The sequence below is a fragment of the Amphiura filiformis genome, chromosome 5 (genome assembly GCF_039555335.1).
Source record: "Amphiura filiformis chromosome 5, Afil_fr2py, whole genome shotgun sequence".
Classification (NCBI taxonomy): domain Eukaryota; kingdom Metazoa; phylum Echinodermata; class Ophiuroidea; order Amphilepidida; family Amphiuridae; genus Amphiura; species Amphiura filiformis.
This window is the reverse complement of record NC_092632.1, coordinates 67,120,119-67,139,067: the sequence shown is the minus strand read 5'-3', so window position 1 is coordinate 67,139,067 and position 18,949 is coordinate 67,120,119. Positions and strand designations below refer to the sequence as shown.

Here is an 18,949-nt window from a genome sequence, read left to right as displayed (position 1 = left end):
CTTCATAAAAATGTATACTTTTATATGTTTTGCGCGAATAATTACAAAGTTATTGCACTTTTACTACATGCATGTCTGAGAGTACACAGCCACCTTTAAAAGTAATAAATCCAGATTGGGATGTACTGCTTAGAAAACGACTGGAAACGAGACTACAAAGTTAAATGGTTGGGGTCAAAGCAAGGTCAAAGGTTAACGGGCAAAAACCTGGAGAAAAACATTGATGTGCACGCCGATTGTGCTGTGGTAAAAATATCCAAAAATATGCAGATTTGATCAAAGAAGCGAGTAGAAATCATTGATAATGGACAGGCTAACAAGTGAGTTAACGTTTGAGCAGATTGACAGCTGGTTTCGGATAGGAGGAAAGCCGAAATGTGAGCCTGTAAAGACCGTACCGCGCACCTCGTCTCGCGGACTTCCATACGCTGGCCGTGGGGATGAAGAGGCGAGACGTAAACAACAGTCAACGTTCGTGTTGCCACCAAAAATTGGGTGAGTTCACATGAACTTAACTTTTGAGACCTAATGAAAGTAAAACATGAATTTGTATTAAACTAAACCATGTTTACTACTAGTCTAGTCATAGTCCGAGGTGCTCTGACGATAACACTCCGATCGCCAGGCAATCTACGTTTATTATCGTCAGAGAAGGACTACGTTCCGATTGGAAGGGATAATTGACTGCAAACAAATGTCCCCATTTTCTTTTACTTACTTGCTATGGCTTATTCCACGGTCTCATGTAGTCTCCTCCATCATATGAATATTTAGAGCTACGTTTTAAAATCTCATTAGGGGTGGTGCAATAATTATGTGTACCCCGGGGTGAATTATAGGGGGGCAAAGATTTTTGGCAGGCCAAAAGGGGGGGCAAGCATTTTTTGGCAGGTCGAAGGGGGGGGGGAATCAATCGATTTTTTTCAGGTTGAAAGGGGGGGCAAGGAAGTTTGGCACATACCGGTATATTTTGGGCACCGTTTCTATATTATGCCCTAAAAAGGTGTAGGAAAAAGCTACGAACACGTTCAAATATGCAAAATTTCCTGCTCGCTGCGCTCGCATTATGTGTTAAGACAATTTAAGGTTTTAAATTTGGGTTCCCCAAAATCTTGCATGTGTAAGGGGGGCAAAGATTTTTGCACGTCAAAGGGGGGGGGCAAAGGTTTTTGGCACGTCGAAGAGGGGGCAAAGATTTTTGGCACGGCCAAAGAACAAGCGATTTTGGCAGACCATTTTGAGAATTCACCCCGGGTACACATAATTATTGCACCACCCCTTATGTCTAAATCCGTAGTATTTTAACGATAATCACAGGCACTAAATTGTTCAAATTCATCGGTAAAATTTTTGCATTAATAGTGCTATCACGCATGCGCAGAAGAATGGAATTTCCCAAGGACACCCCTGGGCGATATCGTATATATGCTTTGTTTCATTCACACTCAGGCATGCACAGTCAAGTCACGTATAGCCACTCAAGTTTATCCTTTTAATCTAATTTAAAATTGCTTTAGGATTTTAATATTAAGATATATTCCCTTTTGTAATTATTATATTTATATTCTTTATATATAGTTTGTTTATTTTTTCTATGTGGGTTAAGTATTTTTGACTGTGATATTTTTGGTTTTGGGTGTTGTTTTTTTTTTTTTTGGCCTAACAAAAATTAAATTCGGTTTTCGGTTACCGCCCGTCCCTCTTTTTTGGTGCCGCAAAAAAAATTATGCCACTTTTGGAAAAATTAAATATTTTCAAGAATCGTGTCGAAATTCTGACCGTGATGAACTTCTTTTCCCCCGGCCGACTTTAGTTCCATTAGGGGTGGTGCAATAATTATGTGTACCCCGGGGTGAATTATAGGGGGGCAAAGATTTTTGGCAGGCCAAAAGGGGGGCAAGCATTTTTGGCAGGTCGAAGGGGGGTCAAGCGATTTTTGGCAGGTCGAAGGGGGGCAAGCAATTTTGGCAAGATATTTTGGGCACCGTTTCTATGTTACGCCCTAAAAAGGCGTAGGAAAACGTTACGAACACGTTCAAATCATGCAAAATTTCCTGCTCGCTGCGCTCGCATTATATGTTAAGACAATTTAAGGTTTTAAATTTGGGTTCCCCAAAATCTTGCATGTGTAAGGGGGGGGCAAAGATTTTTGGCACGTCAAAGGGGGGGCAAAGTTTTTTGGCACGTCGAAAGGGGGGCAAAGGTTTTTGGCAAGGCCAAAGGGAACAAGCGATTTTGGCAGACCATTTTGAGAATTCACCCCGGGTACACATAATTATTGCACCACCCCTTAACTGATTAATAAAATATTTATCGCGATATAGGCCTATGCACAAGTATTATTTATGAAAACAGCGTGCAGCACGACTCTTAATATTAAGTACCGGTATGCCTACAACTAGTGAAACCACTGAACTATTTTGTGTAAAAAATTAAAGCGCCAAAAAACCATCCACACAAATAGTAGCATATAAACCCACCAAAACGGTATAACGCTCATTAAATCGGTGTTGTTGTCGAACTAATCCTCCTAAAGCTCAGTATTAAAAAGACAAGTAATAAAAAGTTAACTAAATGCTAAAAATGATGTAGGCCTAGGCGAAAAATTGTGTATTATTTTTTTGTCCTAGACACTCAACGATAAACCACTATCAAGTATGAATAAAAGACTGTTAATTGTCCAAATAAATCAATTTATAAACGTTGAGGAAGTTGTTCATTTTGTCATTTTGTAAAACAAAAATTAAAATAACTAACCTGACAGATTTCAGGATCATATTCCAAGATTTATTTTCTCATGCCGCATGTTATGCCGTCAAGAAAATCAACCCTTGGCCTACATTTTTCAACATGCAATATAATTCCAATGTGATAAATAGTGAACGTTGCATTGAAGATGAGGATGCTTGGACGATACAGATATTAAGCACATGTTAAATGGGGGTGGGGTATGGGGATGTCCCAGTTTGTTTAACAAGGGCAATTATTATTTGGCCAAACAATTTTGGTCACCTGAGGTCAAATTGGTAAAAATTATCATATGCATGGGCATCAAGTGTAGAGTCAACATTTAGAGCCAAAATTTTGAGAGGTCATTTTCGGGTCACCAGAGGTCATCCGAGGTCAAATGAGTAAAAACTGTCATATGGGCATGAGACTTGGTTAATACAGTCAACATTTAGAGCCAAATTTTTGAAGGTCATTTCGGGGTCACCAGAGGTCATTGGAGGTCAAATTATTAAAAACTGTCATATGGGCATGAAACATGGTGGGTACAGTCAACATTTAGAGCCAAATTTTTTGAAGGTCATATCGGGGTCACCAGAGGTCATTGGAGGTCAAATTATTAAAAACTGTCACATGGGCATGAAACTTGGTGGATACAGTCACCATTTAGAATCATATTTTGGTAAGGTCATTTGGGGGTTACCAGGGGTCATCTGAGGTCAAATTTTTAAAATGTTGTATTGGCATAAATTCTCTGTCGAGATTTGATCAGCAACTTCAAAAATTGGTTTGATTTACGCTTATGGATTTCACGTTCAAGTCATTAACTGTTTTGACCGTGATATCATCAAAATAGGGGTATAATTTGCACTGTCCATGAAATTTGGATAAAAGGGTACTTGGGAAAAAGCGGCGATAAGTTTATGTAAATATTAAGTGTCATTGAAAAGGGGTGTTTGAAATTCTTGTCATTGAAAACCACAAAAAAGTGGTTGTTTTTGGCCAAATTTTGTCCTCGACAGTGCATGAAAAGTTGGGGTAAATTTGATGAAAAATCAATTTTGCCAGGCTTATTGATAATAATCGATGGTACTGCATATCATATGGATTCCCCACATCTCTTTCCTCCTCTCCCCCCTCTCTCTCTCTCTCTCTCTCTCTCTCTCCCTCTCCTCTCTTTTTCCTCTATCTCCCTCCTTTTTTTCTCTTTTTTCCTTGCATACTAGGGGAGGGGTACCAAATAGGCAATTTTTTGCCAAGGGAAAAGTCCCCCCTGCCGTGAGACCACTGGTTCCCCCTCTCAAGTTGGAGATAGCACATTACCCATAATTTGTTTAATGTCATCTATGGTACATGTACTCTGTACAAAATCGCCCCCACCCCGCCTTGGGAAAAAATCCACTTTTTCAAAATCAGCCCCCCAAATGAAATCCTGCATGCACGGGCCTGATGATATGAGGGAATCTAACTCTCAAAATAACAAAATAAGGGCTGTGCAACAATTATGAGCCCTGGGGAGGTCTGAAAATTGTGAAAAAAAAACAGTTGGGGAAGACAGTACGGAAACGCTTTAATATGCAAACCGCTTTAATATGCAAAGTTTCCTGCACGCTACACTCGCAACATACCTAATTCTAGACCATTTAAGGTTTGCAAATTGGGATCCCAAAAATTTGGCATGTTCAAAGGGTGGGGGGAGCAAAGATTTTTTTGCGTCCCGAGGGGGGGGGGGGCAAGCGATTTTTGGCAGGCCGCGATGGGGGGATTTTTGGCGGGCCGTTTGGAAATTTAACCCGGGGGCTCATAATTATTTGTTTTTTATTTTACTTGGTCTAATTTATTTAATCCAAAATAAATTAACACATAAACATAAATCAATAACAGTTTATAAATCATAGTAATAAAAACACTGCTTCCTCATAAATAGATTTATAAAATGGGAAAACAAAATTAAGAAGAAAAGAAAATGCACAAATATTCACATAATTAAAAGTAAAGCCTAAATAAAGATATGATGATGATAATAATAATAATAATAATAATAATAATAAAAAGAAAACAGTAAATATTTATACATGATTTCAATTTAATCGGCTAAAAAAACCGAAAAAACCCCCATAAAAACAAAAATGTACGATCTTTTTGCGATATCGCCCAACCCTAAACTCAAAACCAGGAAGTAATTTGACAAAATTGAATGTACGTGACAGTGCAAGATATAACCGAGCTAATATAACTTAATTTCTGCTTCTAAGAGGAATTACTTTCTTTAAAGGCCATGGATGACTTATAAAAAATATATGAAATAACTACTGGAGCAAGGCAGGAGGTGAGCATGAGGTTTGAATAAATCGGTTGCGCATGACGTAAAGACCCACGGCGCTGCCCCGGTTTGGGCCTATACTATATTACGTAGCGTTGTAGTAGGCCAGTGGGACAACGAAAACGCTACGTGAACGAGCTAGTCTAGTCACTGTCTAGTGGTCATGGTGGTAGGGAAGACAACACTTTTTAGGTTTTTTCCAGGAACATCTACAAATTTGGTATCAGTATCACTGAGCATTAACATGATTAAGAAACTTTACTATAGTCTATACTCATAGTAGGAATTCCAATTGAATGAACGCAGCTTTCAATAGCGTGACGTTTTTTGCTCCAGTCCAGTGTGTGCGACTGTGCGTGAGTAACGCGGAAGTGATCCATGCCAACGCACTCGTGATTGGTTAGCATTATTGTCGCTCTGACTGAGTAAGGCTAAAGCCTAAACACTTGTGCTGAACGTCAAATTGGTCACTTATCGTTCACTGTTCAAAAATGTGACATCTACACCAATTACAGTCCCGAAACGTTCTACTTTTTAGCCGACGGCCGACCTCAATTCCGAAACATCTAGTGATAGTTAAAAATGCGATCCCCAACCCTTTGGTTACCTTTGGACGAATTTGTAGAAATCTCCGCGGAGTCTCCGTGTCTGAAATTCCCCGGTACAAACATCGAAAATGTCGCATTTCACAGTCCCGGTGGACCATTTTGGTCAACTGAACTCGACTCGTGCGTTCTTTTGGTTCACATAAATCGGTCGATCCTTCATGTAATTATTTCGTGTAATCTAATCCTAACTCTAACCCTAATCCTAACCCTAACCCTAACCCTAATCATAATCATAACCCTAATCCTAACCCTAATCCGAACCCTAATCCTAACCCTAAACTAACCCTAACTCTAACCCTAACCCTAACCCTAATTTCGTGTAAAATTACATGAAGGAATAACCCATAAATCAAACAAAATTGTCAATAACGGGTAATAGTAGGATTTTAATTAATCAAGTTACTTGTAGTTTTGAGGAATGACAAAGTTGTTTTTGGAAACTTAGATGTTTGTTTCAACTGATGATGTAGGATCGCAAGGTGAGTGAATTTGTGAAGAGATTTGCTTGTTTGAGTGATAGTAGGATACGGGATGTAGGCTAGTCCTCTGTGTTTGACCTGCTCTGACGTCTCAATTCACGCGGAATTATTCGTACCTGCTTACCAGACAGCAATACTGCGTATTGCTGTATGGAACCAGACATACATTATTGTATCCAAGGACGTGTGTTTGTGTTGTAGTTTGAAATACGCGATATACGATCGCGGTTTGATAGAGAACAGAGCTGTTGAAAGCTGTGTTCATTCAATTGGAATTAGACTATGGTACCAAAACAACTCTATATATAGCTCAATGTATGGATTTTTGGCACACATTCATGGGGCGCCTTTTAAATAAAACGCTCTAAAAAGGCTCAGGAAGACAGTACGGAAACGCTTAAATATGCAAATTTTCCTGCTCGCTGCGCTCGCAACAGGTATATATAATATAGACCATTTTAAGGTTTGTAAATTGGGATCCCAAAAATTTGGCATGCACAAGGGGGGGGGAAACATGCCCCGGGCGCCACCCTTAGGGGGGCGCCAAATAGACCAATTCAGCATCGATTCTGCGCCCCTCCAAGCGATGAAAGTCAAAATTTTCCCGCGACACAAAATCAATTGAAAATAACATTTGAAGACCGATATTCAATTTCTAATAACCAAAATTAATTAGTGGTAGGCCTTATTTGTCAAAAAAAAATTCGCGCACAAGTTATCTTTAACCCTGGGCGCCACAACCCCTAGCTACACCACTGCCCGCGTCTAAGATATTCTTAGGTGGGGGGGGGTAGGGGCGCCAATTTTGTTTCTTGTCCCTGGCGCTACCAACCCTAGTTACGCCACAGCATCCTACGTGTGCATAACATACCCAGATTGGGTATTATTGTATAATGCATGACTGAGTCTGACATGCATGTCTGTAACTGTATGAGTACATGTAGTTGGCTACAATATGATGTTTTTTTGGTTGTTTTTTTTTCATTTCAGGCCCAGGCATGACCTCGCTCAGCAGACAGAATATGCCACCATATATCGGCAGAGATGGGAGCAAGATATGTTGCAAGATCCTACGGATACACAAGACACAAATATTCACAGCAACATGTCTGGTGAGTAAAACTGGAATATCAACAATTATTGTACCATATACATGTACCGTAAAAAGTCCGTAATGAATTCATACACTCCTATATCAAAGCAGCCAATCAGAAAAGCGGTTAGAAAAATACGAAACATGCATTGATTGTGTATATTGTGCACTCCAGCGTACTACGCATAGTGTTCAGCGTAGGATTGATTCATTTTAAGGCGGGTTGATGCATTTATATTTGTTTCTATTTTTCAACATTTTTAGTGAAAAAAAAATAAACGTTATAAAAACATCAAAAATCATGTGTTGTTTTTCTTCTCGTGTATGAAATAGGTTAATGAACGCGTATTACTTGTTGCTCGAGAAATTAGACAAAATAATGCACTTGCGCTGATGTTGATGCATCTAATGCACTCCCTCCTTCAAGTAATATGCGTTCATTTTACCTATAAATGCATCATGTTATTGATAATATGATAAATGGGACTGTGTTTCAAAAAGTGAGCCAAGGTGGGGGCTTTTTAAACTTGCTGCTTTCTTTAGGCCAAAAAAAAAAAAGAAAGTTGTTTGCTTGTCAGTCTCAGCAGTCCCAATCATATAACTTTTTTTTTACAATTTTCCCAAAAATACCATGAACTTTTCATCTGAAAAACTGAAGATATAAAAGAAATGTTGTAAAATATCATTTCCTGCATGTTTCCCTCTGTCCAGTCGTATGTGGCTGACTGTCCAGTCGTATGTGGCTGACTGTCCAATATTTCGTATATCATCCTAATCGTTACACAATTAAAACACTGTTGAACTTTAAAATGCAGTATGGTATTTTAAGTCTACCAGACATGGAACATGTCAAATAAAGTAGGGTTTACCTTGAATTTGTCTTTGGTGGAAATTCTGTGGTCAGTGAGTGTTTTACATAAAAACAAGTACTTTACATTATAGTACTTTACATTACAGTACATAAAAACAAGTACTTTACATGATACTTTTGGTACTTGAAAGAAAAAAAGATATACGAAAAAAAAACCTTTTCCCGACCGACCGACCCAACTGCTGAAAGCAAACAATTTATTTTTTTGGCCTTATGTTGTTTAGGTTTTTTTGGTAGATTTTATGTAACTTGCATAACAATTTTATGTAACCTGCATAATAAACTGCTGCTAGTGCTACACTGCCACCCTGTGGCAAAAGGGCATAGTGAATGCTTACAATGTAATATTTTTCGATAATCCCCAGTGAAAATTTAGGCCTGAAATATATATGTTTCATTTAATAGGCCTATGAACAAAAACATTATAGTTTGGTTACATGTACCACCTCAAAAGTTGTGTATTGTCCCATGGGCCACTGCCATACACATTTTTCCTAGAATCCAAATCACTGGAGCAAATTGAACCCAAAACTTAGAATAAATATGATTGGATGATGGGCCTCATTGTGGTTGAAAACACCATGTGTTACTATTGGACCATCCACCTTTAAAGAGGATGCCCTGCCAGAGCAGTTCTTCTGGGTTGAACCAAACCTGCCTGGTTATCAAATTAATCAGTGACAAGGTTTTCTCTTAATTTGACAGGTGCTAATTGATGTTTTAATGTTATTGCATCAATTAGCACCAGTCAGATTCAGCGAAACCCTTAATTTGATAACCAGACAGGTTTGGTTCACCCCAGAAGTACTGCTCTGGCAGGGTCAGAAATTCGGTGAGAATCCGAGAATCCATTCTCGCAAAGATTCTCGTCAACAAAATTGCAAGAATCTAAATGGATTCTCGTAAACATTTCAATTTATCATACAAACTTATATGGCGAGAATCCATGGATTCTTGCAAAATTCCACTGGGAGAATCCAAAAGGATTCTGGCACTTGGTTGCGAATTTCTGACCTGTCTGGTGAGGCTTCCTCTTTAATATACATTTACAGACTCAGTACACGGTCGATCTTACCGTTTCGATGTTGATTAAGATACTTCTTGCATCGATCCCGAGATGCGGAAAAAACCAATAGTCATTTTGTCCCACATAAATGAATAAATAACAAAACCCCCGATCCCCGGTGGACTCACCCAAAAGGTGACGTCACACCATATGATCGTCCCTTATCCTCCTTGGTCTCCGACTGACACAGGCGTGCCTATCGATTGTTCATAGCACTGTGTATCAATTTCTCGACCAAAGGCGAGATATACTGGTTGTAGTTTCACACCTTAGGTAAAACCAAACCGGTATTGATCGGCTGAGGATAGTTTTGACGGCATTTTCTGGCGAAAAAGTGACAAAAAAGCGATCCAAAACTTAGCTACATATCGTGCCTCCGTTTATATACGGGACACACGAGCAATTCAAAATGGCCGCTCGTTGGCGCCATTCATTTTGTTTCCCACGTAAAACAACCATTGCAGCCTGTAAGTTACAATAGATGTTTGTACATACACATTGTATTTCATGTACGGTAGGTTATTGTTGCTATGTTAGGGTGATTACTCTATCGTTATGTCTTCATTACCGTCCAATAAAGCCGAGTTAATCAGATATTCATACGGTGGGAGTTGGTAGGCACCCGTCTGACATTTTAGTAATAAAGTTAGCCAGTCCTTACTTTTACCACTAACGTTAGCGACCAGCCTCCGTGCTCAGGTTTGCTTACTGGGCTTGAGTCGGCGTGTTGGGGGGGTAGCCCCCCTCCCTTTTCTCCTCGCTTCGCCTCGGCCCTGTCGGGCTTGCCCTTCCCTGGTGACGGAGCGGGACCCACACCCGCTCTGTTTCACCCACAGGGAGTGCTCACGATCTTCTAGATGTCTTTCTTTTGCTTAGGACTCTCCGAGTTCCAGCTTGACGATTGGGATAGGCTCCGTCATCGCCATAAGACGAAGAAGAAATCTACCAAGGGCACTGGTAAGGGGGCTCCGGTCCCCGGACAAGCAGGCGGTTCCTTCGGGACTGCTAAGCGTCCAAAGGCTCAGCAGCCAGCGAAAGCACTGACTATACGTCGGAGCAAAGTAGCAGGCAGCAGAGCGGTAACCACCAGCGATAACCCTAGCGGGTTTGTAGCAGGAGGATACCAGTCCTCTAGCGAAAATCCTCACGGGTTTTTAGCAGGAGGACACCCGTCTGTTGCAGGCATATCTACAGGCTCAAACAGCCACAGTAGTAGCCAGCGACGGGCAGCATGCAAGGGTACCCGGGCTTGCCTGGGTTGAACCCTAGCATGCATGGGTTCAGCAGAGACGATACGCGGCTAACGCTGTGGGTGTAGTCTTAGCAGAACCAACTGGGGTTGTCACACGGCAGCGTTCCATGGCGGGACCGCCGAGTGATACCCTGGGCCCTAGAATAGCTGCTGGCTGTCCACAGGGACTGGCTGGCGATTATTCAGGGGTTGGGCTCATGCAGTCTCTCACGGGACAGCGACCCAGGTGCATTCGGTGGCAGCTGCAAAGGCGAGCTACGGCTTGACTTCAGTGGTAGCCGCTATGCACCCGCCCATAGCTGCCGTGAGTGGTCCGCCACACACAGCGACCTTGGGCGAAGCTCTAGAGGGTACAGTAAGTAGCTTGAACAGCCTAGCTGATCAACAACCCACTTATGTCCTCGAGAGCCAGCGGAGCGTGGGTGATCCATTACCGTCAATGGGTCAATTACCCTCTCTTGATCGATCACTGTCAAATCAACAGGGCATAGCTCCATTGATTGGCGCTGCCTATTCAGGTGGCGAGGGAAGTGGTCGGGGGTATGGACGCTCAGCTACCCGTGGTACTAGGCAAGCTCCCTCTAGCCAAGGGACAGCCGGTATAGCGGGTACCCATACACGGCTTGATCCCCTTGCGGGGGAACGCAGTGAGGCATGGGTACAGTGGTACACAGCCGGAGCCCTCACGGGCACCTACGCTAGTACAGCGCGGTACCACGCCAGCACACAGCTTGATCCCCCAAACAGGGAACGCAGTGTGGCGAGGGTACAGCGGTCCACAGTTGGGAACCTCACGGGTACCCACGCTGATACCGCACCGGTACCGCAGCACTCCGCTTTAGTCGCCACAGTCTCTGTGGCAACAAGGGGGGGGGGGAGGCGGTGCTGGTACTGCAGTACCATGGGGTTACCCTGGTGGCGGATCCTTTCAGGGTCAGCTGCCGGCTGGGTATGCCCCGTGGTACCCGCCGCAGGGTGTTTCTTCCACGGCCTAGCACCGTGGCAGGTGTCGCCTAGCGATGGCCACGCAGTACCAACATCAGCTGTTGACCAGGCCAGCCGGCATGGAGCTAACCCAGATCTTGATCAGGGTAGGCCCGTGCTGCTAGCGCTAGGACGACGGCTGCGAGAGCATGCGGACCCAGTGGTGCCATGGCGGATACCTCAGGGTCTTGCGGGAGTACTCCCTCTTCTGCTGGCAGGTAGTCGGCGAGCCACACAGTGGTTATGCCTTCTTACCCGTTTTCAGATGCCCGTCCTCAGTTACCGTCATCATCGGAGCATGATACGGATACTGTGGGCGAGGGAAAGGAGTCGGAAGCTGAGTCCGTAGTGACATCACTACAGTCTCCTTCCCCGCTGCCCCGCGAGGGGAGCAACAACACTGATCTTCCTCCGGACACCCCTAAGGGGAGTCCATGGAGGAGGACCAGGGATCCTTTCAGTAGGATGCTCAGCTGCTGCTTCCTCACTGGGGACGCCTGCACTCTCATTCCCGGCAAACCTCACGGGTAGATATCGAGGGCTGTCGAGCTCAGTAGAGCTATGACGCCGCGTGCTTGCACGCTTCCTCTGCGTGTAACGCTGGAGGACCACGGGACCTACCTGAGGGGATCCGAGAGGGACCCAGATGTCGCTCAAGCGTATCACGCCAGACAACATCTGAGCTCTTCCATGAGGTGAGCCTATTAGCGGTGCTAACAGCTAGCCTCAACGAGAGCTCCATGGGCCTAGCCCATAGGGTGTCCACTCAGCGCCGGGGAGGGGCCTGCCACTCCAATCGCCCAGCGCGATGGAAAGGCAGGGTCCTTTGTCTCTTTGGATGCTTCTGCGCCACGGTGGGGGACCGTGCAAATAAGCTACCAACGGGAGCACTCTGAAGAGGTCGGAAACTGCCCTTACCATGGGTAGGAGCTCCGACTTCAGCAGGCCGTGCACCACCAACAGTACCCGAGCCCACTACCTCTGCAGCACCCATTTCTGGGAGGCGCAAGGGTAGCACAGGATCAGCTGGCAAGCCCCGAAGAAGAGCAAGCGCTCTTCCAAGGGAAGCTAGGCAGAGCATTCCTGGGGGCTCAGCGGTTTTTCCACAGGGGATCTCCCAGTGGGCGACCGCTTATGGCTTTCACCCAGAGGTGGGAAACCATCTCTCTGAGCGCCTGGGTATGGTCAGTGGTGAGTGGGGGTTACAGACTGGCAACCCAGTCTCCCCACATTCGTCTGCACATTTCAGAGGTCCACAGTAGTACCGTCAGACGGCCCCAGCGTCGGGCACTACTGACAGGGATCACACAGCTTCTCACGAAGCGGGCGATTGTCCTGTCTACCCCCGTTCTACGGGTGATCTTGGAGCCATTGGCTCCAAGGAAGACGGCGACGGGAGCCCCATCCGGAACCGCAGGCTGTTGAACACGTTCTTCAGGCCCAAAAGGTTCAGAATGGGGACTCTCGCCGGTGCTAGCCTGCCCCATCAGGGGCATGGGAACAGCATCGCTAGATCTCTCGGACGCCTATCTGCATATGCCAATCGCCTCTCAAGATCGGAGGCATCTGCGCTTCTAGGTACAGGATCAAAATTACCAGTTTTGATACCGCCATCCGCCTGTCCATCTCTCCCAGGGTGTTTAACACTCTTGGTCAGAGCGGTGGCAGCGCACCTGAAGCACAGGGGTGTCAACATCAGTTGCTACCTGGACGTTTGGCTCATATACGGACGCACTCCACTGAAGACTACGGGTCTCATGGGGTTGATAGTCCGTAGGGTGCGGGACCCTGGATTTTTGATCAGCTCAAAAAGTCCAGCGTGGTCCCGACGCAGACACCACTATTTGTAGGGGCCCGGATCACCCTCACGGAGGGGTTCGCGGTGCTCTCACCCGAGCGGGTGGCGAACATGGTGCGGTGTGCCTGACTCTTGGCGAGTCTCGGGCAAAACCCGCTGTGGCATGGATGAAGGTGGTAGGCCTAATGGCCAGTATGGTAGACCTCGTACTGTACTGCCGCTTTCTACGTTAGGCTTACCCAACTACACCTTCTAGCCTGCTTGCAGGCCCAGTAAATCACCAATATCCCTCGCGGTTCCGTTGTCGGAGATCGCGCGAGAGGAACTCTGGTGGTGGACCCATCAGCCCAATTTGACCCAGGGTGTCAGGTTTCTGCACCCCGGTATGTCACGTAGTGACAACCATAGCGTCAAAACGGGGCTGGGGGGTCCACATCCACGGAGACTCCGTCTCGGGCCTATGGTGGCCATAGAGACAGAGTTTCACATCAACCTCCTCGCCACGAGGAGGTGATCGTGGAATCACATACCGTTGTCCTGACGGATAGCACAACCGTGGTAGCCTACCCCAACAGACAAGGGGACTCCGGGCCACCACGATTGAGCCTGCATGCACGACACCTGATAGGGTGGTGCAAGTTCAGGCAGATTACGATGAGAGCGATACACATCGCTGGCGTCACCAGCATCCTCGCGCACTATCTGTCACGAGGAAGGGTGTCGGGACCAGCAGAATGGTCCCTTGCTCGCAGGTCGCTCAGACGATCTTCAAGGGGATGTACACACCCCTCGAAAGATCTGTTCGCATCTCATCGCAATCATCCACTGCCGGTGTACTGCTCAAGGGTCGCGGACCCCCAAGCATTCACCGTGGACGCTCTGTCCATAGACTGGGGAGGGATGACAGCTTATGCAGTCCCTCCGATCTCACTACTCATGAGGGTGGTGGCCAAGATCGGGTGGGAAGACTGCATTGTCATTCTGCTAGCGGCAAGGCCGCTGGCACTCCCAGTACCAGATCTACTCCGGATGCCCGGAGCGGAGGTACCAGTCTATCACTAGAGCACCTGCAGTTAGCTGCATGGCCCTTACCAGGAACACGCAGCGGAGGGATACTTTTCATCAGAAGCTGTTTTTCTATCGCCGGGCTAGACGGAAGTCTACCTCCTCCGTGCACGTATAGCCAGAGTCTGGCTCCATACTACGCTTGGTGCAATGAGACAAATAGCTCTCCGCTAGAGCCTCTGTGCTGCTAGTTCCGGAGTTTCTGACAGAAAAGTTCCAAGCAAGACTTCAGCGGGCCACTGGGGCCAGCTATAAGTCAGCTGTCCTCTCCATTCACCGAGGTTTCGAGACGGGTCGACTATCATAGCCGATGGTTACCTTATTAGTCTACGCCTCGACGGTATGTTCAACGAGTGTCTACCAAAACGGAAAGTGATCCTCCTAGGGATCCCAGCACAGTCTTAGATTACTTTAAGGGTCACCCTTTTGACCTTCCGTCAAAAGCGCCGCTTAAATACGTAACTCTCAAGATGGCTTTCCGGTTTGGCGTTGGCTTCGGGACGGCGGTGCTGAGTTGCACACGGTCTCGAGGTTAGCTTCCGTGTTCACAAACACTGGAGCGACACTGTTTGGCTCTGTTCTCGTGACTACTGAACGGGCGCGGTGCATACCGACATTCGTCCCTCTCCAATCCCCAGGGTTGGGCAAGGTTCGGCTGAAGCCAAAGATAGGCTGGGGTGTCCGATAAGGCGCTGCAGCACTATTTCTTCCGAACACAAGCCTTGCGAGGACTCACGACCGCATTCATCACCCTTACAGAGTTTTCGGTCCAGCCGCTGTCGCAATGGCTGGTCCAGGTGTTGGTGGGGTCCGGGGATCGCGAAGGTTTCGCGCCCCACGACCCACTCGACACGAGCTATCTCATCATCTTGGGTATACCGTTCGGTGGTCCCTTGAGGAGATCTAGCAGGCGGTGTCCCGGAAGCCACCTTCGCCCTTCTCTACGATACTTCCGTTTACGTTAGTAATCAGAGACGGGCGGAGGTTTACCGGGACATTGTTCGGGCGATCATAATACGGTGGTGTACGGGTACCAGGTTTTCAGACTATACAGAATACTCAGCATGGTAAGAACCAGTGTCGCTATTCTTAACCACCAAACTTATTAAGTAAGGAGGTTTATGTCTGTGATCGCGTGGTCTTTTTTGTTTCCCGACCGTTGGGGGAAAATATTTTCTGACCTCGCGAAAACCATCGTTACCCGCTCCCGATCCCTGATCAGATGCTGACCAATCTTGTACCTCCATCCGTCGGTTACTTGCTAGATCGATCTTTCAGATGTTGATGCAAGAAGTATCTTAATCAACATCGGAACGGTAAGATCGACCGGTGTACTGAGTCTAGTCCCAAACAAAAATGTTTGGTAGACTCATAACCGTGCGATCTTACCTTTCCGATGTTGATTATCCCGACCCCGCCACCCCTACAAGTTTGGTCCGAGTAGGGGATCCCAAGTCGGATAAGGGCGATCATATGGTGTGACGTCACCTTTTGGGTGAGTCCACCGGGGATCGGGGTTTTGTTATTTATTCATTTATGTGGGACAAAATGACTATTGGTTTTTTCCGCTTCTCGGGATCGATGCAAGAAGTATCTTAATCAACATCGGAAAGGTAAGATCGCACCGGTTATGAGTCTACCAAACATTTTTGTTTGGGACTATTTACATACATTTAATTAATCAAAAAGTTGATTTCATCATGCATCGTCTGTCACCCCCATGCAATTTGTACGTTGAGTCTTAATGGTAAACCATTAATGTAATTGCTGTGGTTTTATTTTAGATTTGGAAAGCGTTAGTGAAGCTGTTAGTCAGCTGACTATGACAGTTGGTGCTACTCCTCCTGAGTTGGCTGTACAGGTCTATCAGAACTACAACTTTGAGCATACATACAACGAAGGCTTGCCAATAACATCGTACAGGAACAGGTCAGTATTGATTCTTTTCTTTTTCATTTTTTTTTTTCATTTTTTTTTTTTTTTTTTAGAAATCGGAAAAAAAATATTTTCCAGCAAAACCTTTGTCAAAAGCATTAATTTTTCAAAAGATTTTTTAATTTTTAATTGTTTACTAAGCCATTGTTCCTATATTTATATTTACACAGATAACCAATACAATAGACACCAACCAAGTGACAATCATCCAGGGTCAAACAGGCAGTGGTAAAACCACTCAGGTAGCGCAGTACATCTTGGACCATCATGTTGCTGAGAACAAGCATTGTAACATCATAGTGACACAGCCCAGACGTATTGCTGCTATCAGTATCGCTAGGAGGGTGTGTGAAGAGAGGCGATGGCAAATTGGAAGTCTTGTGGGTTACCAGGTTAGTAAAGGGCAGAGCTTAGTAGAGTGGCACGGTGGCGCAGCGGTCTAATGCTGATTTCATACTTTCCTGCCGCTTGCTGCTCTGAAGATGATTTTGCTTCACTGCGCAGTCGCACCGGTGACCAGCGGCAAGCCGATATATTGATCACTCCACCACTTTGCCCAAGAGGCAGCATCACTGGGAGTTGAATTCAAGTCAACTCGAAAGTGATGCCTTTCAGAGTCATGCCGCTCCGCTTGCAGACAAGTACAAGGGGCAGGATGAAGCGTCACGACGCTCAGCGGCAAGCCGCAGAAAGTATGAAACCAGCTTAAGACTATGCCTCATAATCGAGAGTTAGCTCAAGGTCGTGGGTTCTAATCACCGCCACGTTATCGTGTTGCGCACTTAGGCAAGACTCTTCACCGCTATTACCTCTACTCAACCAGGTGTACAATTGGGTACCGACTTTATTCAATGATGGGAATGTAACAAATTTGCTGTGGAGGTGTACCACAGCGATTTACCGCAGCACAAATTATATGGAGGAGTCTGGCCCAAGTTGCTCAGAAAGATAGATGGGCACTCCAGTCGGTTAACACAGGTTTGTTTCTTTTATCTGTACTTTGTACAGTGCAGAGCTTCAAAGGAGCCAAATTTTTCAAGAATAATTAAGGCCCTTGGATATTCTAAGGGTCCTTGTCATGGAGGAGTCTGGCCCAAGTTGCTAAGAAAGATAGATGGGCACTCCAGTCTGTCTGTGAACACAGACAGTTTGTTTCTTTTATCTGTACTTTTTACAGTGCAGAGCTTAAAATGAGCCAAATTTTTCAAGCATAATTTAGGCCCTTGGATATTCTAAGGGGCCTTGTCAGGTAGTTTTTTCGCAGGTTGGAGCTCAAAGATTAAGCATTCAAAAGTTCAGATGAACAGCGGATGCTTGCATTTCTGTTTTTCAAAAGGATTGACAAAATGACAAACTTGAGTTTGAACAAGTCAATTGAGAGAGTGACTTAAGGACATTTAAAACTAGGATTTGGCCTAGGGATACACCCTATTTTAAGCAATGTTACAGTGTTTTTATATTATAAACCATAAAGGGAAAGAAACGGTTTGTATATTAATCACATTCATTCAATATTGGTTTGCAAGATTCTGGTACCTGTGTGTTTTCTGGCTTGGCTGAACTAAACTGAATCAAGAAGCTGATCTTGACAGTGATGGTGTTATTAACTGTAGGTTCTCCAAGGGTATGTAATTCACTGAAGTATGTAATTAGTTGCAAATTCATTATGATTTATGGGTAAAAGAAGCATTTACATTCTTCCACAGTTTACTCCCCATTCCAGAAAAATACAGAACTAATTTTTTTGGATTAAAAAAATAATATCCGGTTTTGCCAAATGAAACATAGCTTAATCCTAATCCTTTAGGTAGTCCTAATTGGCAATAAAAGTCACATTTTAATGTTTGGTCAATTTTTGGAAATAAGGGCCAAAAACATGCATTTTTAGGGTGTTTTCGACCTTTTTCGTATTCTGTGACAATCAGGCCCAAAGACTTGAACAAAGACTAATTTCAAATTATGCATTCTAATTTTTGGAAAACACATTCTCCAATCTTTTTCATAACCAATTAGCAAAAATAACATACAATATTACAATTATGAGCTAACTCTTAGCCTATACTCAAGATTTTGAATGCTACTTTTTGGACCATTTTACCTGAAATTGCAAAAATATTAAAATTAGACTTTTATTGCCAGTATTAGGATTTAGATATGTTTCATTTGGCAAAACAGGTTAATATTTTTTAATCCAAAAAAAATTAGTTCTGTATTTTTCTGGAATAGGGAGTACAGTGTTTTCAATCACATGAAAAAATCATATTTTGGGAAGTTTAAATCAAGCTCTGACCGATTTAGGGTATGTAGCATACATGAAGAGATATGAAAGTATTGAAAATATTGCTTAATTGCTACACATAGTTTGATTCTATTGGCTGTAAAGGAACATGTTTAACATTGTCAATTATTTGATATATTGCACAATTAGGTTGGCATGGACCGCTGTGCAACTGATGATACCAGACTAACTTATATGACAACAGGTATATTGCTAAGAAAGCTGATCTCAACCAGAAATCTGAATGAGTACACACATATCATCTTAGATGAGGTGAGTAACTTATATGACAACGATGAACCATGAGAGACTTCCTTCCTTCGGAGGGGATGTTTAGGTATTGGTCCAATGTACAACAGCTATACCTGTACATGTAGCATATAATCAGTTTTGTGTATAGTAGGGTGTTATCCTCTGACTGAGGTGAGTAACTTATATGACAACAATGAACCATGAGAGAATTCCTTCCT

At 44.4% G+C, this 18,949-nt stretch overlaps 1 protein-coding gene across 1 annotated transcript in view; it reads left to right on the top strand.

The window, feature by feature from the left end:
- Window positions 1–202: 202 nt before the first annotated feature.
- The window catches only part of LOC140153596 (ATP-dependent RNA helicase TDRD9-like), a 62,665-nt gene continuing 43,918 nt past the window's right edge, over window positions 203–18,949 (top strand). Inside the window, exons 1-5 of the mRNA XM_072176379.1 lie at window positions 203–495; window positions 7,128–7,249; window positions 16,051–16,199; window positions 16,372–16,593; window positions 18,630–18,752. Of these exons, the coding sequence (XP_072032480.1) occupies window positions 305–495; window positions 7,128–7,249; window positions 16,051–16,199; window positions 16,372–16,593; window positions 18,630–18,752 (807 nt within the window). The 5' untranslated portion in view covers window positions 203–304. The remainder of the gene's footprint in view (window positions 496–7,127; window positions 7,250–16,050; window positions 16,200–16,371; window positions 16,594–18,629; window positions 18,753–18,949) is intronic.